This window comes from Trichomycterus rosablanca, chromosome 12, assembly GCF_030014385.1.
Source record: "Trichomycterus rosablanca isolate fTriRos1 chromosome 12, fTriRos1.hap1, whole genome shotgun sequence".
Lineage (NCBI taxonomy): Eukaryota > Metazoa > Chordata > Actinopteri > Siluriformes > Trichomycteridae > Trichomycterus > Trichomycterus rosablanca.
The window spans coordinates 10,367,331-10,390,796 of record NC_085999.1 but is presented as its reverse complement, the minus strand read 5'-3'; the positions used below and the strand labels follow the sequence as shown (position 1 = coordinate 10,390,796).

The window sequence follows — 23,466 nt, the reverse complement described above, 5'->3', positions numbered from 1 at the left end:
TTGTCTAGATAACCAGAGAATCGACTGTAGGATTTGCAGTCAGTATTGTTGCATCCTGTTTGTTTAATATAAATAAAAGATAATAGTTTATTGTATTAGCAGCACTTCATTGGTCACTGCGGTTATCAGACGGTTGTCTTTAATGGGCCTCTGGTGCTTGAAGAATGCGGTATGGTTATGAGTGCATGTTTACAATTTCCTTTTATTTTACGATTTAGAATGGTTTTTAATAGTTGTGTATATATAGATGTGTTTATATTTTCTCTAAAGTTGCACCACTGCATGCCTGCTGAAGCAACAAGGATAAAGACAGATTAATGATTGTCACAAACAATGCCAGATTCTCACTTACATATTACTGGACGTTTTGCTTAATTATCTTACCCCACTGTCTCTATTAGATTTTTTTTTTGACAGCAAGTAAATTTTTTCTGCATTTTCTCCCAATTTAGCATAGTCAATTTGTCTTCCGCTGCTGGGGGATCTCTGATTGCAGTCAAGGTGTGTATATTGCTGCTCACGCCTCCTCCGACCCGCGTGCAGCCCTTAGCAGAACCCTTTTTCACCCATGCATTCTGCACAGGCGCCTCTCTATTTGCTAATCAGGGTCCTTACACAGCGTTTGAAGACTTCACCCACATAGTCCGGTCATCCCGCCCTAGCAGAAACTTGTCTGCTGCAGGCACTGCCAATTATGCCCACTAGATGGCGCCCAATCGACCGGTGGCAACGCTGGTGTGCTAGCGGAATATCCTGCCGCCCACCTGGGCGCCACAGCAAGTACATTTTAAAAGAAGACATGGTTTGGCACCATGATAGTCCATCAACAGGGTGTGTAGTTAGGAGAGGAAAATGTACAAACCATTAGAATTTCTGGCTTTCTGCATTAATTTCTCATAAATGTGTTTTAAATTCATTAAATAAGTCTGGAGATGAATTGGCAAGGTGCTCAACACTATGAAAAGGCACAGAAAGTTTTGTTTATGATACCCATAACTAATTTTAAATAACCCGCAAAGAACTGCAAAAGAGCTGGACGTTCTGTTCACAAAGGAAGGAAATTCATCCAAGCAGTAAATTAATGTCATAATGTCCTGTGACTTCTAGTTAAATTTTCCCAGAGCATATAAAGTTTAAAAATGTGTACTGTGTTAGCTTTTGTCATTATTGTATTGTACTGGCTTTTATTTTTTAATAATTTAGCCAAATTAAATTTAGGCCTCCCATCACACACTGTGCAGATGAAGGTCTTAAAGGGGAATGGTTACTTAAGTAGGGGGAGCACATAAACCAGTATGTGTGGGATTTATCATTGCAAAGACAGTCTGGGACATATATAAATGAATGACTATGTTGTAGTTTGCATCAAAGGGGTAAGGGTTACATTTTAAAAATATTTTTTTTTCAAATATCACATCACAGCCCCTTACAGAATATATTAAATGCTAGTACATAGTAACCCTTAGTATTGTATTAGTAAACTACAGCACTAATTTTACTGCATTTTCTCCCCTTTTTTCTCCTGACTTTTAGCACGTCTAATTGCTCGATTTGCATCACGCTTCTTCTCCACTAATGCCAATCCCCACTCTGATTGAGGAGAACAAAGCTAACCCACGCCCTCTCCGACACGTGGGCAGCAGCCGTATGCATTTTTTCATCCGCTGATGCGGATCAGCCCTGTCTATGGAGAGACACACCCTGATCAACGCACTCCTTTCCCGCCCTATTTAGGCGCCATCAATCGGCCAGTAGAAGTTGCAGCCACATCAGCCTTAAGGAGACCCCATTCAGCTTACTACTACCCCACCCCTATATGAACAACAGGCCAATTGTTGTTCATGTGGCCGCTCAGCCCAGCCGTATGGCAGAACTGAGATTCGATACGATGTATTCGATACGATGTATTCGAGATCCCAGCTCCGGTGTGCTAGCTTGTGTTTTACCACTGCACCACCTGAGCGGCCCACTAATTTTACTGTTTATTGGTTTAGTAATTTAGTAGTTTTGGGAATAATAAAGTGTTATCGTACCTTAGGTTGTACAATTTAACTGTGTTACCATTCCTCTTTAAAATCACAAATGAATATGAGGTGGCCAAAAAGCAATAGACCGTTAATCCATTGTTCACTGCTGGTGTGGTTTCAAATCCCATCCTTGTCTGCACTATGTTGTCTTAATTTCTGCATAAATGTATGAATTTGGGCAGTGGTTTCCACAGTTAAGATACTGTCCTATTAACCAACATGTGAAGGAGTCAAGACTCACAACAGCAAGCTATCACTGTTGAACACTGTAGCTTTGATTGATTGTATTCTGTCTCGGTTATAAGTAGCTAAAAGCATCTGCCAAATACATAAATGTAAACATGAATGTAAAATCTTCAGTTATTAAGGTTTAATGCTACTGTCTTGTGTGTGCCATACATTTAACACTGTGATAATTCTGTCAGAATTGGGTCATATTAGAAACTGATGATACTAAGAAACTCTCTGTATTAAAACAGAGCCGTGACATAAAGATTGTCTTTTATCTTTTGCTCATTATTTGACCTTGTTTGTAGGTCTATCTGAGACCCAAGTGTAACCCTATTCTTAGCTGAAACAGATAAACAGCATTAAATGATAAATGCAGTAAAGCCCATATCATCTGTTGGTGTGAATGTTTTATAATTATGTATAAACCCACGTCCTTGTCGAGTTACTGTACTCAGTACTGCATTTGTAGCTGCCAGGGTCAAGGCACAATCCAAGCTCTGTGGACAGAAAGGACTGTTTGCCTCTTCTCCTGACCCTTGTGTCTTCTGTCTTCGCCACTGCTCATTATTTCTAGTCATCCATGTTGGTGGACAAAAGATTAATTGAATTAAAAGTTGTGAACTGATTCTGGTGTTGTTGATTGGAGAGTGTCAGCTACTGGCTTCATCCTCCATTTAAGCTGATTACATTTCAGTTTCATTCAAGAAGTCACTGCTTTTATGCTAACGATGTGAATCCCCGTTGGGGAGCGTTTTGTGTTATATATGTGTACAGTTAGATGAACGAATGCCACGTTACATAATAAAAATCATTATGATGTACTGTACATGTACTATATGTTAATTGTATACTAACAAAATGCACTACAGGTTTAGTTTGATTAGACTGGGTTTGGTTTGCTCAGGACAAATGTCCAGCTTAATGCTATATGAAGTTTGCAAAAGGCTTACTTACTCTGGTTAGAAGTTATATCAAATAGTATACACTTGTTTTATATCGAGAAAGAACACTGGCTCTCTGATACTGGTGTTTATATACATCGATCAGCCATAACATTAAAACCACCTCCTTGTTTCTACACTCACTGTCCATGTTATCAACTCCTCTTACCATATAGCAGCACTTTGTAGTTCTACAATTACTGACTGTAGTCCATCTGGTTCTCTACATGCTTTGTTAGCCCCCTTTCATGATGTTCTTCAATAGTCAGGACCCCCACAGGACCACCACAAAGCAGGTATTATTTGGGTGGTTGGTCATTCTCAGCACTGCAGTGGCACTGACATGGTGGTGGTGTGTTAGTGTGTGTTGTGCTGGTATGAGTGGATAAGACACAGCAATGCTGATGGAGTTTTAACACCTCACTGTCACTGCTGGACTGAGAATAATCCACCAACCAAATCCACCAATCGTCTCTGACTTTACATCTAAAGGTGGACCAACTAGGTGGGAGTGTCTAATAGAGTGGACAGTGAGTGGACATGGTATTTAAAAACTCCAGCAGCGCTGCTGTTTCTGATCCACTCATACCGGCACAACACACACTAACACACCACCACCATGTCATTGCTGAGAATGATCCACCACCCAAATAATACCTACTCTGTGGTGGTCCTGTGGGGGCCCTGACCATTGAAGAACAGGGTGAAAGCAGGTTAAAAAGGTATGTATAGAAACAGATGGACTACAGTCAGTAATTGTAGAACTACAAAGTACTTCTATATGGTAAGTGGAGCTGATAAAATGGACAGTGAGTGTAGTGATTACTACAGGTCTTTTTCTTTTCACACTCTTCAGGACTGCACACTGTGCTCACAGTGATACCTTTGCAGAATGCTTGCTGCAATATACCTGAATTACTTCTTTTTAAAGAAAAATATGAAGCACTGGGGGCAAGGCAATTCATTGCAGTGCAAGATACACCCATTTATTCACTTGCATCTATGGGCAGTTTAGCTAAATGCAATAAATCAACCAAATAATACAACTTTAATGTACTGCATATTTTCAGGAAGCAATACATAAGATTTTTTTGCTATTTTGTACTTTGAGTTTGCCAAAGCAGCTCTTTAAGTACTGACATGCTGATTATACAACAAGAAGCTCGGCCCATGGGTGAAGGCTGTGCATGTTGGGCACTCAGAGATAATGAGACAGGAATTATCTCTCTATGAACTATTAATAGTCTGCAAGTCACATCTTGTCTCTCCTTGAAAGACTACCAAAAGCCTAGAGCTGCTACTTCCCTCATTCCAGTTTTATCAACCATCTGCATCTGACAGATTTTTCACCGAGCTTTTCAGATATGCCACTCACTTCTGATTATCATAGATCTTTTTGCTCCATGGGGTGTTACCATACTCAAATAGCCATGTGGCAAAGTAATATATTTTTGGAATTATGAAATACTTTTATGACTATTTAGCAGATGTAATGGAATAATTTTTATAGTTTTGCTAAAATCAACAACACTGTCTTTTACTTCATTAATTCCAGTGCCATTTTTTGAAAGTGGCAAGCTTACAAACTGTTCTGTGCTAACTGTTATGCATGTTTCTGATGCTAGTACTTTTATTGAAAAAAAAAATCACTTTAATACTAGAGGGGATGTGCCACAGTGACAATATTATGTCTCACCACTTCCTCACCTCCAGTGCATCTGCAACTGATTTACTAAAGCAGATTAAAAAAGTAAGACCTTTACAGTATAGCGTAACTGACTATATTTTAGCTGCTTTGGCAATGCAGCTATGATATCACTAAGTAGCATCTAGCTGTAATTTTTGTACTATTACTATCCACACTAAATGATATATTTTTATCTAAAGCTTGCTTGATTTTGCAGACATTTTTATTACACTGGATGAAAAATTCCTCTCAGTTATGTGCAGAGAAGTGGGCTGATAATTATAGACCATAAGCTGTCTAAAGGAATTTTATGGGCTCACTTTATATTATCACTGATGTTGCGGATCAAATGTCTGCCAAGTCACATAAGCAAGATTGATTCTGAGTTTATGGTTATGGAATCAAGTTTACACATAGACTATAGAATAATAATAATAGTAATAACCATCATCATCCTCATCATAATCATAATAATAATCACAATAATAATCATCATTAACTGTTTTTGTTAATTCATGCATTTCCCTATATACATTAATTGTTCAGCAGACATGTGTCTGTGAATGATCATTAAATCAATAATAAATAATAATAGCACTGCTGTAGGTGGCACGGTGGCTCGGTGGGTAGCACTATTCGCCTCACAGCAAGAAGGTCCTGGGTTCGATCCCCAGGCAGGGCGGTCCGGGTCCTTTCTGTGTGGAGTTTGCATGTTCTCCCCGTGTCTTTGTGGGTTTCCTCCAGGAGCTCCGGTTTCCTCCCACAGTCCAAAGACATGCAAGTCAGGTTAACTGGAGACACTGAATTGCCCTATAGGTGAATGGGTGTGTGTATGTATGTCTGCCCTGCGATGGACTTGCGCCCCGTCCAGGGTGTCACTGTGTGCCTTGCGCCCATCGAAAAGCTTGGATAGGCTCCAGCAACCCCCGTGACCCTAACTGGATAAGCGGTTAAGAAAATGAGTGAGTGAGTGAGCACTGTTACATTTTAGTTCACCAAGATATACACGTTCCCCTGGGTTCAATTCTTGTTTCCAGTCACTGTCTGTAAAGAATTTTACATGTTCTCCCTGTGTCTCTAGAGAGTACGGTTTCCTCTCACATTTTTTCAAAATTTGCTGCGTATGGCCCTTTAAGAGCCTGTGGCGAGGGAGAGAAAAACACACCGTGCTGACTGCGAATATGAATGAAATCCAGTCATTCACAAAAATAGAACCAAGGTTTATTCTGATTGGTCCAAATCAAGTCATGCATAATTCATGAGGTACTTACAGACTATTGGTTGTTTGACTTGATTGACATGTAAATGTATCCAATGGCGTACAGAGAGCCCGGTCTGTCGACCCCGAGGGAAAACCTAGCCAGTCCATTTACAAAATCTCATTCAAGTTTTGCGAATCGAGCAGAGAGCATCTACAGAGCGAGCACAGCGGGTGTGCATCTCTCACACGGATTTACTCTCTTCTGCGGGATTTACTTCGTCCTCAGTGTGCGCACCATCTTTTATAGGGTAAGAGGAGGTTTTTTTTTACAAACTGTTATTACAAAACAGTCTTTGTGGAAGCGAATTTTCTTCAGCGTTTAAGTTTCTTACCGACTCTGAACTGCAAATGCAGCAGCTATTTGGCTTTGAGGTAAAACGGAACGCCATTTTATTTTACTCAGGCTTACTTTGGCAACCATTTTATTGCAAGTTTTAAGGTTTTTGCATTTATTTATTTTTTTGCTATTTGAAGGTTATTAGTCTAGCTTGGCGTTTGGGTGAGTTTAGTCCGTGTATCGAGTGTGTTTGTGAATGTAGGCTCGACTTTGTCGCTGACATATCGAGTTTCAGTTCATTGAGGAAAAACAAGCGGCTGTTTAAGGACTGATTACCTCAGTGAGTGAGTGAGAGAGCTAGAGAGAGAGACACACACATTATTATTATTATTATTATTACTTTTCTTATCATTCTGTTGTTCTCAAGCAAACTTGTGAGTTTTTTTAAGCAAAAGATCATTTATTTATTAGGATTTTAACGTCATGTTTTACACTTTGGTTACATTCCTGACAGAAACGGTAGTTACTCATTACACAAGGTTCATCAATTCACAAGGTTATATCAAACACAGTCATGGACAGTTTAGTATCTCCAATTCACCTCACTTGCATGTCTTTGGACTGTGGGAGGAAACCCATGCAGACACAGGGAGAACATACAAACTCCACACAGAAAGCACCCGGACCACCTGACCTGGGGATCGAACCCAGGACCTTCTTGCGTTTAGGCGACAGTGTTACCCACTGAGCCGCCCGTAAAAGAACTGGCTGATTTAAAAGTAGCAGTTCGTAACATTTGGGCATTTTTGTGGTCGTAATCTATAAACTATGAAAGCTATGTTAGGTCAGGTTTTGCTGCTCGCCTGTTTTTCTCTACAGCACAGATTCACAGGTCAATACAAATCCAAGTGTCTAGGTTTGTGGTGTAAATACTGGCTTCTAATCCGACCCGACAGTTTTAAGTTACCCTCGAAATACCAGTATTATAGGTTTTGCAAAGTGACTCCTAGGACCACATTAACACCATGTTTGGGGTGTTTTTTTATTTATTCAACAATGCGACTGTTTTCTTTTTTTTAACAAAATAAGATCCCTAATTTAACACCTTGAAATGAAGGCTTTACATGACGAATGAATTATTAAGTCTGATCCAGCAATTCTAACTGAACTCACATTAAGTAAGACCCAAAATAGTAGGACTTTATTTTGATACACATTACAGTAAGTTACATATGGCAGCTTTAACTCAATGTATTAGACATGATGTGTTTTAAAGTAGTATATGCTTTACGAAATGACTCCACATTGACACCATGTTTTGGGTGTTTTTTTATTGATTTAACAATGCTACTGTTTTCTTTTTTAACAGAATAAGTTACAAATTGCAGCCATAATTTTACACCTTAAAATCACGACTTTACATGACCTGGGTTTTTAGGTCTGATCCAACAGTTCTAAGTGAAATCACATTAAATAAGACCCAAAAAGGAGTAGAACTTCATTTTGTTACAAATTACATTAAGTTACATATGGCAGCTTTAACTCAATGTATTAGACATGATGTGTTTTAAAGTTGGCTACCTATTTTTAATTGCATTGCCTTGTATTTGCCCTGTTTGTCACATAGAGTTTTTTTTTTACTGTTGCAATAAAAAATGGCCTGCCAACATTACACTTTATTAGCTTTAGATTAGATTATTAGTTTTTGTATGCATTGTTGGTAATTTAATGATGTGGGTAATGGAAAATTGGTCATGCCCCATTTAATCGATATTGTTTTATTTTCAACTTTCTCCATCTCAGCCATCTAAAAAATGAGTCATGTGCACTTTTAATCCTTTTTTCGCTCACTCACTCTCCATAAAAGTAAATGGTTACGATTAAAATGTGCAGAGGTTGCTTGGTATCCGTTAAGGTACAATTTTATGTTTGCTGTAGACCTGAAGCTTTTCCCGTCTTATTGTCTGCTTTTATGCAGTCATTGAACACAGATTATTGACTGTTTTTGTTTTGTGGTTTGTATTACTGTAGGCTATATAATAGGTTTGCCCTTACTTTAAAAAAAGTTATACAATCATATTGTAATATAATAGCATAACGTACAGATGCATCCTTCTAAAATATCCAAGCATATGATTGTGCCTGTAATCATGAGCAGAGATTGCTGGTTTTGAGCATGAAATATTTCTTGCCACCACTTTGCTGTACATATTGCCTCATAGGCCCTTAATGTGGATGTAGAAAGTTGTAATAAACAACAGTGGGGAGGGACCAGAAAGACCTGGACAGTCTTATGACATAATATAATGTACAAATGGCCTATAACATTTAGATGTGTTTTTCTTTTATCATTTAGAAAAGAGACTACTAAATATAGCCATTGCTTTTAAACGACCAGCCGAAGCTGGGAACTTTTAAGACCCCGGTGTGATGGATGGCTTTTACGACCAGCAAGTACCATTCATGGTTCCAAGCACTGTAAGTAAATTTTGTTTCCGGGGTTATAGAATGAAGTTAACTATAGATTACAATTGAATTTTGTCAACTAACTAGTCTTTTCCACTACAGAAATCATCTCAGTTGGAAGAACCCTACAACAGACCTGTCAATGACAGGAAGAGAAAGTTTGTAGACACTGAACTCGCTCAGGACACTGAAGGTAGTTGAAGTTTATTCATTGTGATTAAAATTTGTCCTTGTGATTTTTGTAATTTAAGCAGGACATTTTGCTCACTGTGTTTGTGTCTACTTTAGAACTCTTCCAGGACCTCAGTCAGCTGCAGGAAATCTGGATTGCTGAAGGTGAGTGTTCACTTGTATTCCCATACTATTAAGGAAAAGATTGAATAGGAATTTTTGCCCTAGCTCACAGTTTTGCTTGCAATTATAGCGTTTGATTGTCTGCTCTATGATGATGGCTTTATGAAGATCTTTACTCATAGAACATAATCAGTGTTTTAATTGATTGATTTATTTTTATTTTCCCTGATCTTCTGTCTACAGCCCAGGTGCCTGATGATGAACAGTTTGTTCCAGATTTCCAGTCAGACAGCTGTAAGTACCAAAGATTCATTGTTTATTCTGCTTGATCATATATTTTGGATGAAGTCCAGAGATGTTTTTTACAAGGTTAAAAGCCCTTACACTGGACTCTGGGAGCTATTTATTATTCATGTCTTGTTCTGATTTGTAGTTAAAATTTTGAGAGAACAAGAGAGAGTAAGCCAAGAAATGGTGTCGAGTACCTGGGCAATCTTGTTGATTTAATAGGGTTGCAGATTCTTAGAAGGGATGTTAATAATATATGTTGCTGGTAAGGTTTCTAAAGGAATCATATCATCAGACCCATTTCATTTTGGCTGGAACGGTCTGAACTGCGCATGTCTGCCACCTTTTTAATTACTAGATTGGTATTGGACACTGCATGGCGTGAGCTCATCATCTGATTTTACACTTTCATGCACTTAGTCTAACTATTGGAATGGACTGGATTCCAGAGGGTGAATGCCTCTAAGTTTACAGGAATAGAGCTACAGAAGCTGAGGGATTTTAGTGGTGCTTCTACTCACAACACCTCGACTCTAAGTGATACATTTCAGAGCTCGGCCATTGAAGTGCAGCCAGGAATAATGCTTGTGTTATAAACAATGGTGCATTTTTTTATTACTACTCTTCCTTTCTGCAACTTTCTTCAATTGCTTTCTGGGTCTTGGAGTGCCTGGATCTAATGTTGAAGCTTTTTTGGGGGTTTTTGGGGCATGCATACACTTTTTCATGTGTATGATTATCTTGGAAATGGCCTTGTGCACTTGGCAGAGGTCCATTTTTGTCAGCTGTCAGTTAAACAAATCTGTTAGTTAAACACTCCATGCACTAAAGTAACCAGTGGTAGGTGGTCAGGAAGGCTGTATCTAGTGTAAGATTTAGTTGCTGAAAGCTTTTACTTTAATAACAGTGCATACGGAGCAGCTTTGAGCACACATTTTAGGTGCTTTTTAGGTGCTTGTGTGCCTGTTATATGTGATTTCCTAAACCCCGTAAAGTCAACTTGATTTATTTGGCTGATGTTGCATGCTGCCCTGGGATCCAGTTTCGTTAGCCATTATGTGGCGCCGGATATGGGAGCTGATGCAGAGATCTACGGGCTAATGGTTACAGTGCGGGGAGGGAAAATCATTCACAATCATTGAATTATGGCGGCTCTGATTCACGAGTATTGACTTGCCTGTGATGGAGCGCTTTGATTGCTTGTGTTGTGCCATACCGCAGTACTGATGGACAAGGGATGTAGCTTTTATACCTCACAGTCAGACGATTAATGGTGTAGAGCAGGCCACTCCATCAGAGGTCCAGCACTATACTTCTGTTGATGTTTTCGATTAGATGCACTGGTTGATGTTTGCTTTCAATGCATTGTCTCTTAGTGATGTTTCATGGCCCTCCACCAACCAAGATTAAACGAGAACTGAGCCCATCCAAAGAGCTCTCCCCCTGTAACGAGGACAGGAGTCCCATGCTGTATGAAGAGAAGTGCCTTTATAATTACAGGTAAGCCTAGAGTACAACCTTAGGTCATCATTGTTTATTACTTCCTCCTCCCACTCCACCAATTATTATTTTACAATTTTGTCTGGTGTTGCTGCTGTAACTGCTTAGTTTGTATTTGCAACTGTATCTATTACTTTATTGAGTCACACTCTGGATTTTATCTACAGTTTATGACTGAATACACAGATTTCTAGTTTCTGTTTACTTTTATTATTAAGGTTATTGCATCCGCAATAGAACAAATGTTTTATTAGCTAACATTTTAACTTTGACATCCTTGCCTTTTTATGAATAGTTAATCTGTTTTAAGCATCACATTTTACAAATTTCTTTATCACCAAAGCTTTCTTTAAAACTATATTTGCAAGTAGTATTTCTTGCACTAAAAACATGAACTTCATTACTGACATAAAGCCTGGTATCTCACTGATGGGTTTTACTGTCTACTTTCTTAATTAGAGAATCTTCTATTGCCCTGGTCAGTGGTTCCCAAACTTTTTTTTGCAGTGCCCTAACACTCTGAAACTCGTACACATCTTTTGCTTCCAAATTCCATTGGCATTCATTTTTAAATCTGTAATTTATACAAATCTGCCACTTCTTATTGAGCCAATCACAGACAATTCACTTTTACTGTGTAATTATTACAAGTGCCATGTATTATGTATCTTACATTTTTACTGTGTAACAATGTTAATTGCTAGCAGCGCTTTAACATGCCTCATATACTTGCCTCGCTGCACCCCTCACTTTGAAAACCACTGACCTAAGTGATGTATAAGTTATGAAATCTTAACTATGAATGAACACTTTGAAAACACAGCCTTCCCCCAAACCAATCTGACTTTGTTTAAAAAAACTTTTTTGGTTTAAATTTCTTGTCTGCACTATGGACAACATAAAAAAAATGCTTTGTTTCTCTCTTTCTACCAACTGCAGTGCCTATGAACGAAAGCATCCAGTTGGGTTTAAGCCATTGACTCCCCCTTCAACGCCTGTCTCACCATGCATCTCTGCCACCACACACCCCATGCACAAACAGACTCCTCCTCTCCTCCACAATCCTGCAATAGGTCAGCGCACCATTCATGGGCAGCCTGGAATGACCAACTCCAACCTCAATCAGAGGGCCATCCCATTACCCAGCCAGACTCCACCTTTTGCAGTGCCGTGTCCCCCTCTAAACCACAACACCCCCTTTAACAATGAACACAGGTGAGTGACACTGTGGGTCACTGTTTAAAAAAAAAAAAAAAAAAAAAGGCAGCTCTGATATTTTTAAACTTTGTTTTTGGTAGTATTTTACGGGTGCATTTAACTGTATGAAGGGCTGTAAAGGTTATGTATGTGTGTTAGGTGACCTGTCAGTAATGCTGACATGGGATCAGTTGCATGTTCTGCTGAACACACAGATGTTTTTGTGTAGTGGTGGCGTTAATGTTCCTCTTTATGAAGGCTGTTTTAATTTGACTCCCATGGGAAACAGATGGGTTGCCAAGGCACCCTGCCAGCTGCAGCTGATTTCTGGAGCATGCCAGGGAATTCAAGGCATGTTATTAGCAGTTAGTAATGTGGAGCTATAAACTTCAGGGTCCAAAAAGGACAGCTCCAAAATATCTACTAACCCCTTGTCTTATTCACTCAACTTGTTTGAGTCTACAAAAACATGCATTAATTTTTCAGATTTTAATTTTCTGAATTTTTTTTCTTTTTTTAAGGTTTCAGCGCCAACTCTCAGAACCCTGTTTGCCATTTCCTCCCTCTGAAAGTCAGGCAAAGCCAAACTTTATTTCCCAAGCACCAGGCACTTCACCCAGAGATGGGCGACCTCCATATCATCGGCAAATGTCAGAGCCATTGGTTCCTGTTCATCATCAAGGGTTTAAACAGGAGGTGTTGGACTCTCGTTACCCTGAGCAGAGTGCCCCCAACATGGCTTCACCCCAGGCTTCCTTCCACCCAATGGCCATCAAGCAAGAGCCCAGAGACTTCTGCTTTGATTCCGGTGAGCATTAGGAGATGCTGATCATTTTTTAAATAGAGGACCAGTGACCCTGTCCACAACTCGTGAGGCAGCTGAACAGACATGGTGTAGGGTATTAAATCTTCTGTGTGTGTTTCCATGGATATGTGAGTTTTAGCAGATACAGAATTTAGTCTTGCCTGTAAAAACCACATTGTAAGATAGCAATATTCTTTGAAGTGCTAGAAATTCCATGCACATTGTTCATTTTAGATTAGTTGAAATAAACAGTAATAACCCTGTAAACACTGATCATTTGCCAAGACTGTAACTGTGTCCTGCACTGGTCTTAAGTCTATTTAAACAACCAGTCTTTACTTCTTTTATTCAATTAAGGGTTTACAGGATTATTATTATTATTATTACTAGGTTTGAAAACCTTTCTCATCACCTAGTTTTCCTTTATGAGCATGCACATAGAAAGTGAACATGCACTGTTGGCTCAAGCTTTAAACATCTCCAGTGCTATAATGTGATCCCAAAGTCAATAACAGACTGTGTAGTCACTTTTGAATATCAATCATATGCTCAGAATAAGATAGTTGTCAAAACCATGTAAACCCAGTTCACATGAGTAGTCTCTTTTTATGGATGGATGAAAACCTGTAAGGATAAATTAACCTAGATTGTAATGGGTCTTAGCTTTAATAGCTAATAATTCCATAGTAAATGCTGAAGTATGCTGAATGTGTTTTATTAGTAGTACATTTTCAGAATTAGCTGGTCAAATAGGGTATATGATTAAAAAACTTTGGGTGCACTAATTAATATTATATTTTATTATCATTATTATTAATTGTTTCTTTGCTTTGATTTTCAGAGGTGCCGAACTGTCAGTCTTCATTTGGAAGGGGAACTAGCTTTTACCCAAACCAAGAAAGTAAGTATCTGCTTCTTTAAAGAAACACTTTATTTTCATCTGTTATTATTTTTCATATCTTATTTTCAGTAGTTGAGTTATATTTGGTTTTAAGCTCTTTAGAGATCCAGAGAGTCCATGCTTTATGTTTTGTCTGACCCACGAGCATGATTTTCACATAAAAAAAAAAAAAAAAAAAAAAAGATTCTCTCCTGAGATTTGTTTTATTCAAGTGCCCACTATGGCCGCTCAGGTGGCGCAGCGGTAAAATGCACTAGCACACCAGAGCTAAGATTTCGCCCAGCCCTGCCATCTGGCTGACTGTTGGCACTTGTTATTAAAATGTTTGCCGGTCATGAATGCCACAAATTATACTGTACTGTGAACAGTAACAATATTTACAGGAGTTTACTGTTCTGTCTGAGATTAACACAACTGGATTTACTTTAGGAAAATGACTATAAACTAAATTATGTCTTAGTAACCATTTCCAAATTAGTGGTTGTCATCTGAGACGGCTCACTTCCATTCAGCTTTAATATCATAGACACAGTAATGACTCTGAATGTCTCAAGACTAGGAAAATGCTGCTTTAATGGCTTGCAGCTGACAGCCTGGAACATATCTTCTGTTAATCTTGAGATAGCAACGTTTCTTGTTTTGAGGTCACAATAAAAATAAAATAAATATTATGACAGGAAATCAGGAATCTGTTGTTTCTGTATGTCCTTAAGTTGCACATAACACATATAGTAATTTACAGTTCAAACGCATGTTCCCCGTTTTCTTGCAGATTTTCCATTTGATCGTGATCAACACTCTTATTATGATGACACGTGTGTGGTTCCTGAGCGACTTGAAGGTAGGACTGTAATTTCTGCTGATTGCAACAGTCTGAGATCAGTGTGTTTGGTTAATGTAAATATGACAGCAAGTTTTTTTGGCTCAGTGTAGAAACCAAAACAAGCCCTGTGTTTACATTTAAGCACAAATATCTGCACATCTGTTCTTAAACTAATCGCTGACTTCAATCCTCTTTATTTTTTGTAAACAGGGAAGGTAAAGCAGGAGCCCTCTGTATACCGTGATGGCTTACCTTACCAGCGACGTGGCTCTCTTCAGCTCTGGCAGTTTCTGGTCACACTTCTAGATGATCCTGCCAACGGTCATTTTATCGCGTGGACAGGACGTGGAATGGAATTCAAGCTTATCGAACCAGAAGAGGTAAGTCTCTAAAGTACAAATAGACAGTGTACTTTCGATTTTATACGTCTTTTTTTTTTATCAAGTCTTGAAATTGTTCTTAAGTCACATGTAACTTGTGTCTCAGGTGGCTCGACGTTGGGGACTTCAGAAAAACAGACCAGCCATGAATTATGACAAGTTGAGTCGATCACTGCGCTACTACTATGAAAAGGGCATTATGCAGAAGGTAAAGGCACGTTCACGTTTAACTTACTAAAATGAACATTTGTAGTGAATCTTTTAATTTGCAAACCTTCTTGCTTTTTCTCATTTTCTAAATATTTTACACCATAGGTTGCTGGTGAGCGGTACGTATACAAGTTTGTATGCGACCCTGAGGCACTGTTCTCCATGGCCTTTCCAGACAACCAAAGGCCAAATCTTAAGGCTGATACCGATGGCCTGCCAGGGGTGGATGATGACACGCTACCTTTTACTCATTTTGACGAAGGAACCCCCTACCTGGTAGACGGGGGAGAGCAATGCGTCTCTGGGATGCCTTTTCCCAACGGCTATGCGTACTGACCTAAAACCCCAACCCAGAACCTGAACCGCTAAGCAGACTGGAGCATGTCTGTCCCCACTGCCTCAATTTATTCTACCCTGTTGTACATTTACAGATTAGCCCTCCCCCTAAAAATAATTAAATTAAATGGAGTGAGGAGAGATCTGCAAACCATCGTACTTTTTGGTTAAGCTCAAGAGAATGAGTCAAGGAAGTGAGGGAAATCTGGACTCTTGTGGCTTGACGGGCTTAGTTGCAGGGTTTGGCTGCCATAGAAGATTTTTTTTTCTCTGGTGAGTTGTGCTGAAGGACTGTTGGTCTCTTTGCAGACTAAACGAACTGTAGCAATTCTGTTTTGACAATCTGTTTTTTTTTTTAAGTAACAAAATGTTAAGAGATGCCCTAACGAAATACAAACAAACAGCACTATTTAATAGCAGCGTATTTTGGTAGTAAAAGTTTTGTTACTTTAAAATGATCTAAATCTTTGAGAAATGCAAAAGGGCTTTGTTTTGCAATGTAAAAAAGACCCAGGATTGTGGGGTTTTGTTAGTTGTTTTTTTTTAACCAACATTTTGATTCGGTTCAGTTCAGAACTGCTTCAAACATGTAGTATTTCAACAAAACATGCTTAATTTCATAGAAGCTTAAGTGTTATTAAGTTGTTTTGTACAACCTATCATTACTGGAAAACTCAACAAAAAAGTCGATCAGTAATGAAACCACCAGCGCTCCTAAGGACACTCGGTCAAATTACAGCGACTGGTAACCCACAACTGCATATGCATTGTCAAGCCCTGAGAAGCTTAAATTGTTACGATGTGTTGTGATAAAATGCAAACACTTCAGACAATACTCAAAGGATGCACTAGAAAGACTTTGTTAGTGTTACAACCTCTGACTGCATAAATTGTATTTAGGAGTCAATGTTTTATTATTGTTTTGTAAGAGCTTCATTTCCTTTGGCACTGTTGTAATTTTAAAATGCACCAAGATAAGCCAGGACCTTGCATGCAATACCATAAATTGTGCAGCTTTTCTTTACTGCAGAATGAAAGTTGATTAAAGACCACTGCTTTTGTTGCATGGTGTACTCAACTGGCAAATGTCCACTAACATATTGCTTTATTTTGGACAATGATGAAAGGAAGTTCTCTGATTTCTTTTGTTGCATTTTTGGGAGAAATGAACTTATATAAATATATATTTTTGCAAAGTCTGCATTGGTTTGATTTGTATCAGCTGTATAGTACTGCCTAAAATGTTATGTTTTTAATTTCTGATACCCATGATAGTCATGCACTCCTTTTCTTTTGGATTGAAGTTTTCCCAAACCTGTCTTTTTCTAGGTTTCTCTGCTCAGTTGTGCAGGTACACTGTCTTGTTTCAAATTTTCATTTTTTTATTAACCTGCTCTAAACCTACATGATTTTGTTTGTAGATTGCTTAATATTGAGCTCAAAATCAGGTGTGTTGGGAGCTGGGAATGGTTTTAACTATCTGGTAGTGGGTCTGCAGGACTGGAGTTGAGAAACAATGGCCTAGACGGTCCACATTTTCTGCTTTCTTATAGTTCCAAACTCACCTAAACGAGGTATTCAGTATTCTTGGCTGCTGGGTATGAAATGAAATGGGGCCAGGTTTGGGAAATGCTTTCATATTTTTCCTCATTAAGCAACAGATTTCTATGATTTAAATAGTACCACCAAAACGGGGGTTTGTTTAATTAAAACCCCACCATCAAAAGAGGAATCTGCATGTGTATAAAGTCTTCACAGTGTATACCTTTAGTTTAAAATCTGTACTGGGTACAATAAACTGTCCTTTCTGCTTCACATTCATTGGTATTTTTCATAATTTCTCTCACACCACCAGCCAACATATTGCTGTAGACTTCAGCCTACTAAACTCTGCAAATTAATAACTACCCACATGATTGTGAAAGTTCATACTTGTTCTGTTATAAATCACTATTTTATTGGATAAAGTAACTGAACCCTGTCTGATTGGTCTTTGGTATTGTATACTTGTCACTGAATAATTTCAGACCGTTAAGTAAAATCTGTTATACAGTGGAAATGTTATACAATGGTCATTTAGTTTACCAAACCTATTGGTTTACCACTTTATCCTATCGGTGTTGCACTGTTTAAAAGAATGCACCCCATACTGTGACAGATGTTGGCTTTTGCAACTTTTACTGATAACCGGCTGGATAATCCTTCTCATCTTTGGCACAAAGAACTTTAAGCTGAACCGTGGACCCATCTGACCATAGCACACATTTCTACTGTCTTTCTGATCATCTAAGATGAGCTCAGGCCCAGAGGATTTTGAGGAGTTTCTGCATCAAATTGATGTACAGCAATTTTCAGGCGGCAGACTGTGTTAAGTGACGGTGGTTTTCTGAAGTACTCCCGAGCCCATGTACTCCCCTCATACAATGCCATCTGAGAGTTCACCCACATTCAGTTTACCCACATTTAACAGTGATCTCTTCAGATGAATTAAGTATTTTCAAAATATTATGAACAGTAGATGGTGAAAGAATGCAATCTTGCATTGAGAAATGCTCTTTTTTAACTGATTGGCAATCCTCTCTTGAGCTACTGCCCATCATTGCTTGTAAAGATTGATCCGTTGGTAAATCTTCCTTTTACACCCAGTCATGATTCCCTGTTACCAATTCACCTGCTTATTGTGGAATGCTGTAATTTGTAGTTCATAGGGAAAAATCATTTTTTTTAAATCATACCTGGGCAAACAGCATTCTCATACATGAGCCCCAAAACTTTGGAATAATCTCTCCACCTCCGTTTGTGATTCAGACACCACTCTCAATTATTATTATCTTGTTCATACCATATAGGGACAGTGGTAGCCTAGTAGGTGGGGCTGTTGGCTATCAACTGAAAGGTTGAGAGTTCGACTCCCAGCTCTGCCATGCAAGGCTTTGAGCTTTGAGCAAGGCCCTTAACCCTCTCTGCTTCAGTGATGCCGTACAATGGCTGACCCTGTGCTCTAACCCAAGCTTCCAAACAAGCTGGGATATTCGAGGAAAGAATTTCGTTGTACTGTACATGTGTATACGACAAATAAAGGCATTCTATTTTAACTACATCTTCTGTCATCCATAAGTTTTGCTAAAGCACGTAGGTTTAAGGCTGCCATGCAAACAATACTGCTGAAAATGCTGGGAATCTGCAGTGGTTTCACTTCCAATGTCCAGATCATAGTCTATTCTACCACAGACTGAAGTAAAGGATGATAAACTCCAGCTACTTTCTGTTTGCTTTTTATTTGTTATGGCATTTTTTACATTTTATTTTACCCATCTAGTGTCTTTTTTAATTTAAGTTTCATCAGCTGTTTTATATCCAACAATGTTAATAAAACACTTAAAGATCTATAAGTAAACAGAAGGTGGGATGACTATTGTTTCTAGGTTTGAGTGAGTGAGTAAATTTGTGACTGTACGTTAATCTTTGATAGAAAGGTGTCTCATCCAGGTGTTCCTGCCTTGCAATCAGAGTATCTGGGAGGTGCTGGACCCACTGTGACTGCATAAAGCAGTTAATGTAAATGAAAGATAAATGATGTGTAATTTTATTAGGAAATGTGCCAGCTATAGGTCAGGTTCTTGTAAGCTGGTATTTTCAGTCTCCATTACACACGCTTAGCTGACATGCTTAACTCTGCAAATATGTGACTAGCTACACACTTGGTAAAGTTCATACTCACCCAGCTAAAGGTTACCTCCTGTAACGAAGTTCATGTTTTACTTTCAGCAATATGTGTAAGAACTCCAAAAATGTCATTTATAAAATACCTTTTACATGGAAGTTTAGCCTAAAAAGGTCAATGAATCAGGTAAAAGGAAAATGCTCCTGGTCAACATCACTTTCAGAAGTAATAAAATGTACTTTTGTATTAGAATGGTACCCTGACAGGACCTCTTCTCTAATTTTCTACTTTTTACATAGTGTATCATACACTTATTAAAAGTACTTTCACTGGCTTTTTACTGTAGCCAATGAATACAGTATAGCGCTTCATCCTTAACAGCAAAACATTCACACATCTAAGAAAACAGCACTGTGCAAAATTTAATGCATAATAAAATAAGTAAAAAAAAAAAAAGTAAAAGTCTGTGTTAGTTAAATGTACAGTAGATGTAGGGAAGGAGTAACCGCTTTCTATCCCCCATCATCAGAGCACATTTTTACAGGTTCAAAATCTAACGACAGTTATTATATGTATAATGTATAGTTAATAAACAGAAATAAGCAGTTGTTTAAAAATAATTAATTAATAATTAATTATATAATTATGTTGGTCTGCAGCAGTGCTGCTGTGTCTTATCCACTCATACCAGCACAACACACACTAACACACCACCACCATGTCAGTGTCACTGCAGTGCTGAGAATGATCCACCACCAAAATAATACCTGCTCTGTGGTGGTCCTGACCATTGAAGAACAGCATGAAAGGGGGCTAACAAAGCATGCAGAGAAACAGATGGACTACAGTCAGTTATTGTACAGTAGAACTACGAAGTGCTCCTATATTAAGCTAAGTGGAGTTGATGATAAAATGGAGAGTGAGTGTAAAAACAAGGAGGTGGTTTTAATGTTATGGCTGATCACTGTATATAATAAAATAAAATAAAATAAAAGGATTATATTTGAATACAAGGGAAATAAATATAATAAAATTATAGAAACTAATAATATATCAAAACTCCCATAATGCATGATAAAACATTAATTCATCTTTGTTTACCTCAGCTTTTTTATAATTCATAGCTGACTGCATAGGCCAAGTGAGGTATTGTGTTTGTAGCGAGAGTTCCCTCTACTGGTCAGTCTGAAGCACTACATCCTTCATTTATTTATTATTTAGAATAGGACCGTAAGAAAATAAGCGATTAACGTTGTTATAGCCGAATGGATGGATTCGAAATGTGGAAATACCGAATGTATTCAGCTTAGGTAAATGTGTGGCTTTTTTTTTTATTAAAGTCAGTAAACACATTATAGTAACAATATAATTAGCAGTTACACTTTGAAAGCCGTTAATGAGAACACAGGCTAATTTAGCAACAGATACTATTAGCTTGATTTGCTGATAATTTTCATTTACTGATTTAACTAATTTGGTTGCAAGTAGCTTGGACTAATGATCTTAATCCATTCAGACTGAATACAGGTCATTTTCCTAACTGCATTTATTTACTTATCTGCTAAATTAGCTTCAGTCAAATTAAATTAAAGTCCAATACTTTCTGACTGATGGTAGTGTTGGTGATGGTAGAGGAATCCATACAGATGTGGTGGCTAATTTAAATTGCAGTAAAATCCTGCCCTGATGCTATTTTATTAGTTTTTACATGCTGCTTCTGTACTTTTACTAGATGAGCAAATACCAGTAGACTTTAGAAAAGTTAGCAAAAAACACATAGATTGATATGGTAACTGTTCTATTGACTTGCATACAATTATTATACACCGATCAGCCATAACATTAAAACCACCTCCTTTTTCTACACTCACTGTCCGTTTTTATCAGCTCCACTTACCATATAGAAGCACTTTGTAGTTCTACAATTACTGACTGTAGTCCATCTGTTTCTCTGCATGCTTTGTTATCCCCCTTTTCACATTGTTCTTCACCCTCACAGGACCACTACAGAGCAGGTATTATTTAGGTGGTGGATCATTCTCAGCACTGCAGTGACACTGACATGGTGGTGGTGTGTTAGTGTGTGTTGTGCTGGTATGGATGGATGGAGTTTGTAAACACCTCACTGTCACTGCTGAACTGAGAATAGTCCACCAACCAAAAACATCCAGCCAACAGCGCCCCGTGGGCAGCGTCCTATGACCACTGATGAAGGTCTAGAAGATGACCAACTCAAACAGCAGCAATAGATGAGTGAGATGAGTCTCTGACTTTACATCTACAAGGTGGACCAACTAGGTAGGAGTGTCTAATAGAGTGGACAGTGAGTGGACACGGTATTTAAAAACTCCAGCAGCGCTGCTGTGTCTGATCCACTCATACCAGCTCAACACACAATAACACACCACCACCATGTCAGTGTCACTGCAGGGCTGAGAATGATCCACCACTTAAATAATACCTGCTCTGTGGGGGTCCTGACCATTGAAGAACAGGGTGAAAGCAAGCTAACAAAAAGTATGTAGAGAAACAGATGGACTACAGTCAGTAATTGTAGAACTTCTAAGTGCTCCTATATGGTAAGTGGAGCTGATAAAATGGACAGTGAGTGTAGGAACAAGGAGGTGGTTTTAATGTTATGGCTGATCAGTGTAAAATTTAGTGATACTACTCAACTTGTTACAACATTAGAATGCATGAATCACTCTACATTACATTACAAGACAAGACGAATGCAATCCTGTCTTGTATGGTTTTTTTTATTAAATGCATAAAAAATGTCACTGTTGCCTGCTATGGGACATACGTTGCCTTTGTGGGATTGCAGTACTACTTGTAGTGAGTATCTTGAAACTCAACGTCAACTGGTTCTGAAAGTGGCATTGAGGTGTTGAGTTTAAATGTATTTTTTCCCATAAGGATGTATGGGAAACCTGTTAATGCGTTCCATGGTCCCGTGGACTTGGCATATATTTTAGGCTAATGTAAAATAATGGGGTTGTTTTTGACACTTATACACTGAAAATAACGTAAATATAATATAAACAACACTGAAATAAAAAGCTGATTCTTACAATTCTTTAGAACCCCGAGCTGTAACACAAGTTTAAAAGTGAAACAGTGAGGAAAATCCAATTAACACAGATACATGTGGAGCTTTCAGAGTGAATCTGACGGTTGTTCCAAACAAATGCAGTTTCGTCTCATATTCACTTTGATGATGTATCACCGCACAGCTCAAGTCCAGCGCTTCACAAAGCAACTCACTCACTCACTGTCTTAACACCTTATCCAATTAGGGTCGCCCAGCTTTTCAATGGGCGCAAGGCACACAGTAACACCCTGGACGGGGCGCCAGTCCATCGCAGGGAAGACACACACACACACACCCATTCACCTATAGGGCAATTCAGTGTCTCCAATTAACTTGACTGAATGTTTTTGGACTGTGGGAGGAAACCGGAGCTCCCGGAGGAAACCCACACAGACACAGGGAGAACATGCAAACTCCACATAGAAAGGACCCGGACCGCCCCGCCTGGGGATCGAACCCAGGACCTTCTTGCTCCACCGTGCTGCCCAACAAAGCGACTGTTCGTTGTTAATTTGAAATTAAATATTTTTTTAACAAAACAAACTGAACACGTTGAGTTTAGGGGAAACGTTGAGTCTAAGGGTACAAATTTCTCAACAAAGGGCGTTGAGTTTCAAAGATTTCGAGTTTAGGGGAGGTTGAGTTACAAGGTACCACTGTATTATGCCAGTTAATGTAAAGTCATTTTAGTTAAAGACGAAAGTGGTTCAGTTAGGCGTCATATGATAATTTTATGTAACAAACAGTAATTTGCAGTAATTTACCAAGCATTAAGCTGTCTTATCCTGTACAAATATCGAAAAATAAAACTATTAAATGTTGTTAAATGATGATTTTTAGGAATAATGTTTTTTTTCTGCTAGTTATCCGGGTATTTTGGCAGCCTAGAAACGTGGTGTGCATACTGCGTACTACATACTAGCTTAGAGTGCTAGTGCAGTATGAGTAGTATGTATAGTATGCTTGAGATTACTCGGTCAATCATTGGCTGGTGATTAATTGATGGCTGAAGCTGATTGGTGAGTGGTGTTTATCAGCTTCCTTACACGTGTTGACTGTTGCCTGTGTACAGCGGCAGGTGAAA

General features: G+C 38.6%; 1 protein-coding gene across 1 annotated transcript; it reads left to right on the top strand.

Annotated features, from left to right (window-relative positions):
- The first annotated feature begins 6,290 nt into the window (after nucleotides 1-6,290).
- On the top strand, nucleotides 6,291-17,439 carry etv5a (ETS variant transcription factor 5a). The gene is made up of 13 exons (XM_063006055.1): nucleotides 6,291-6,395; nucleotides 8,781-8,902; nucleotides 8,993-9,083; nucleotides 9,179-9,226; nucleotides 9,428-9,478; nucleotides 10,849-10,972; nucleotides 11,912-12,187; nucleotides 12,691-12,977; nucleotides 13,816-13,875; nucleotides 14,648-14,716; nucleotides 14,909-15,078; nucleotides 15,185-15,286; nucleotides 15,394-17,439. Exons 2-13 carry the CDS (start codon nucleotides 8,855-8,857, stop codon nucleotides 15,622-15,624), a joined length of 1,557 nt encoding a protein of 518 aa, XP_062862125.1. The 5' UTR covers nucleotides 6,291-6,395; nucleotides 8,781-8,854; the 3' UTR covers nucleotides 15,625-17,439.
- The last annotated feature ends 6,027 nt before the right edge of the window (nucleotides 17,440-23,466 follow it).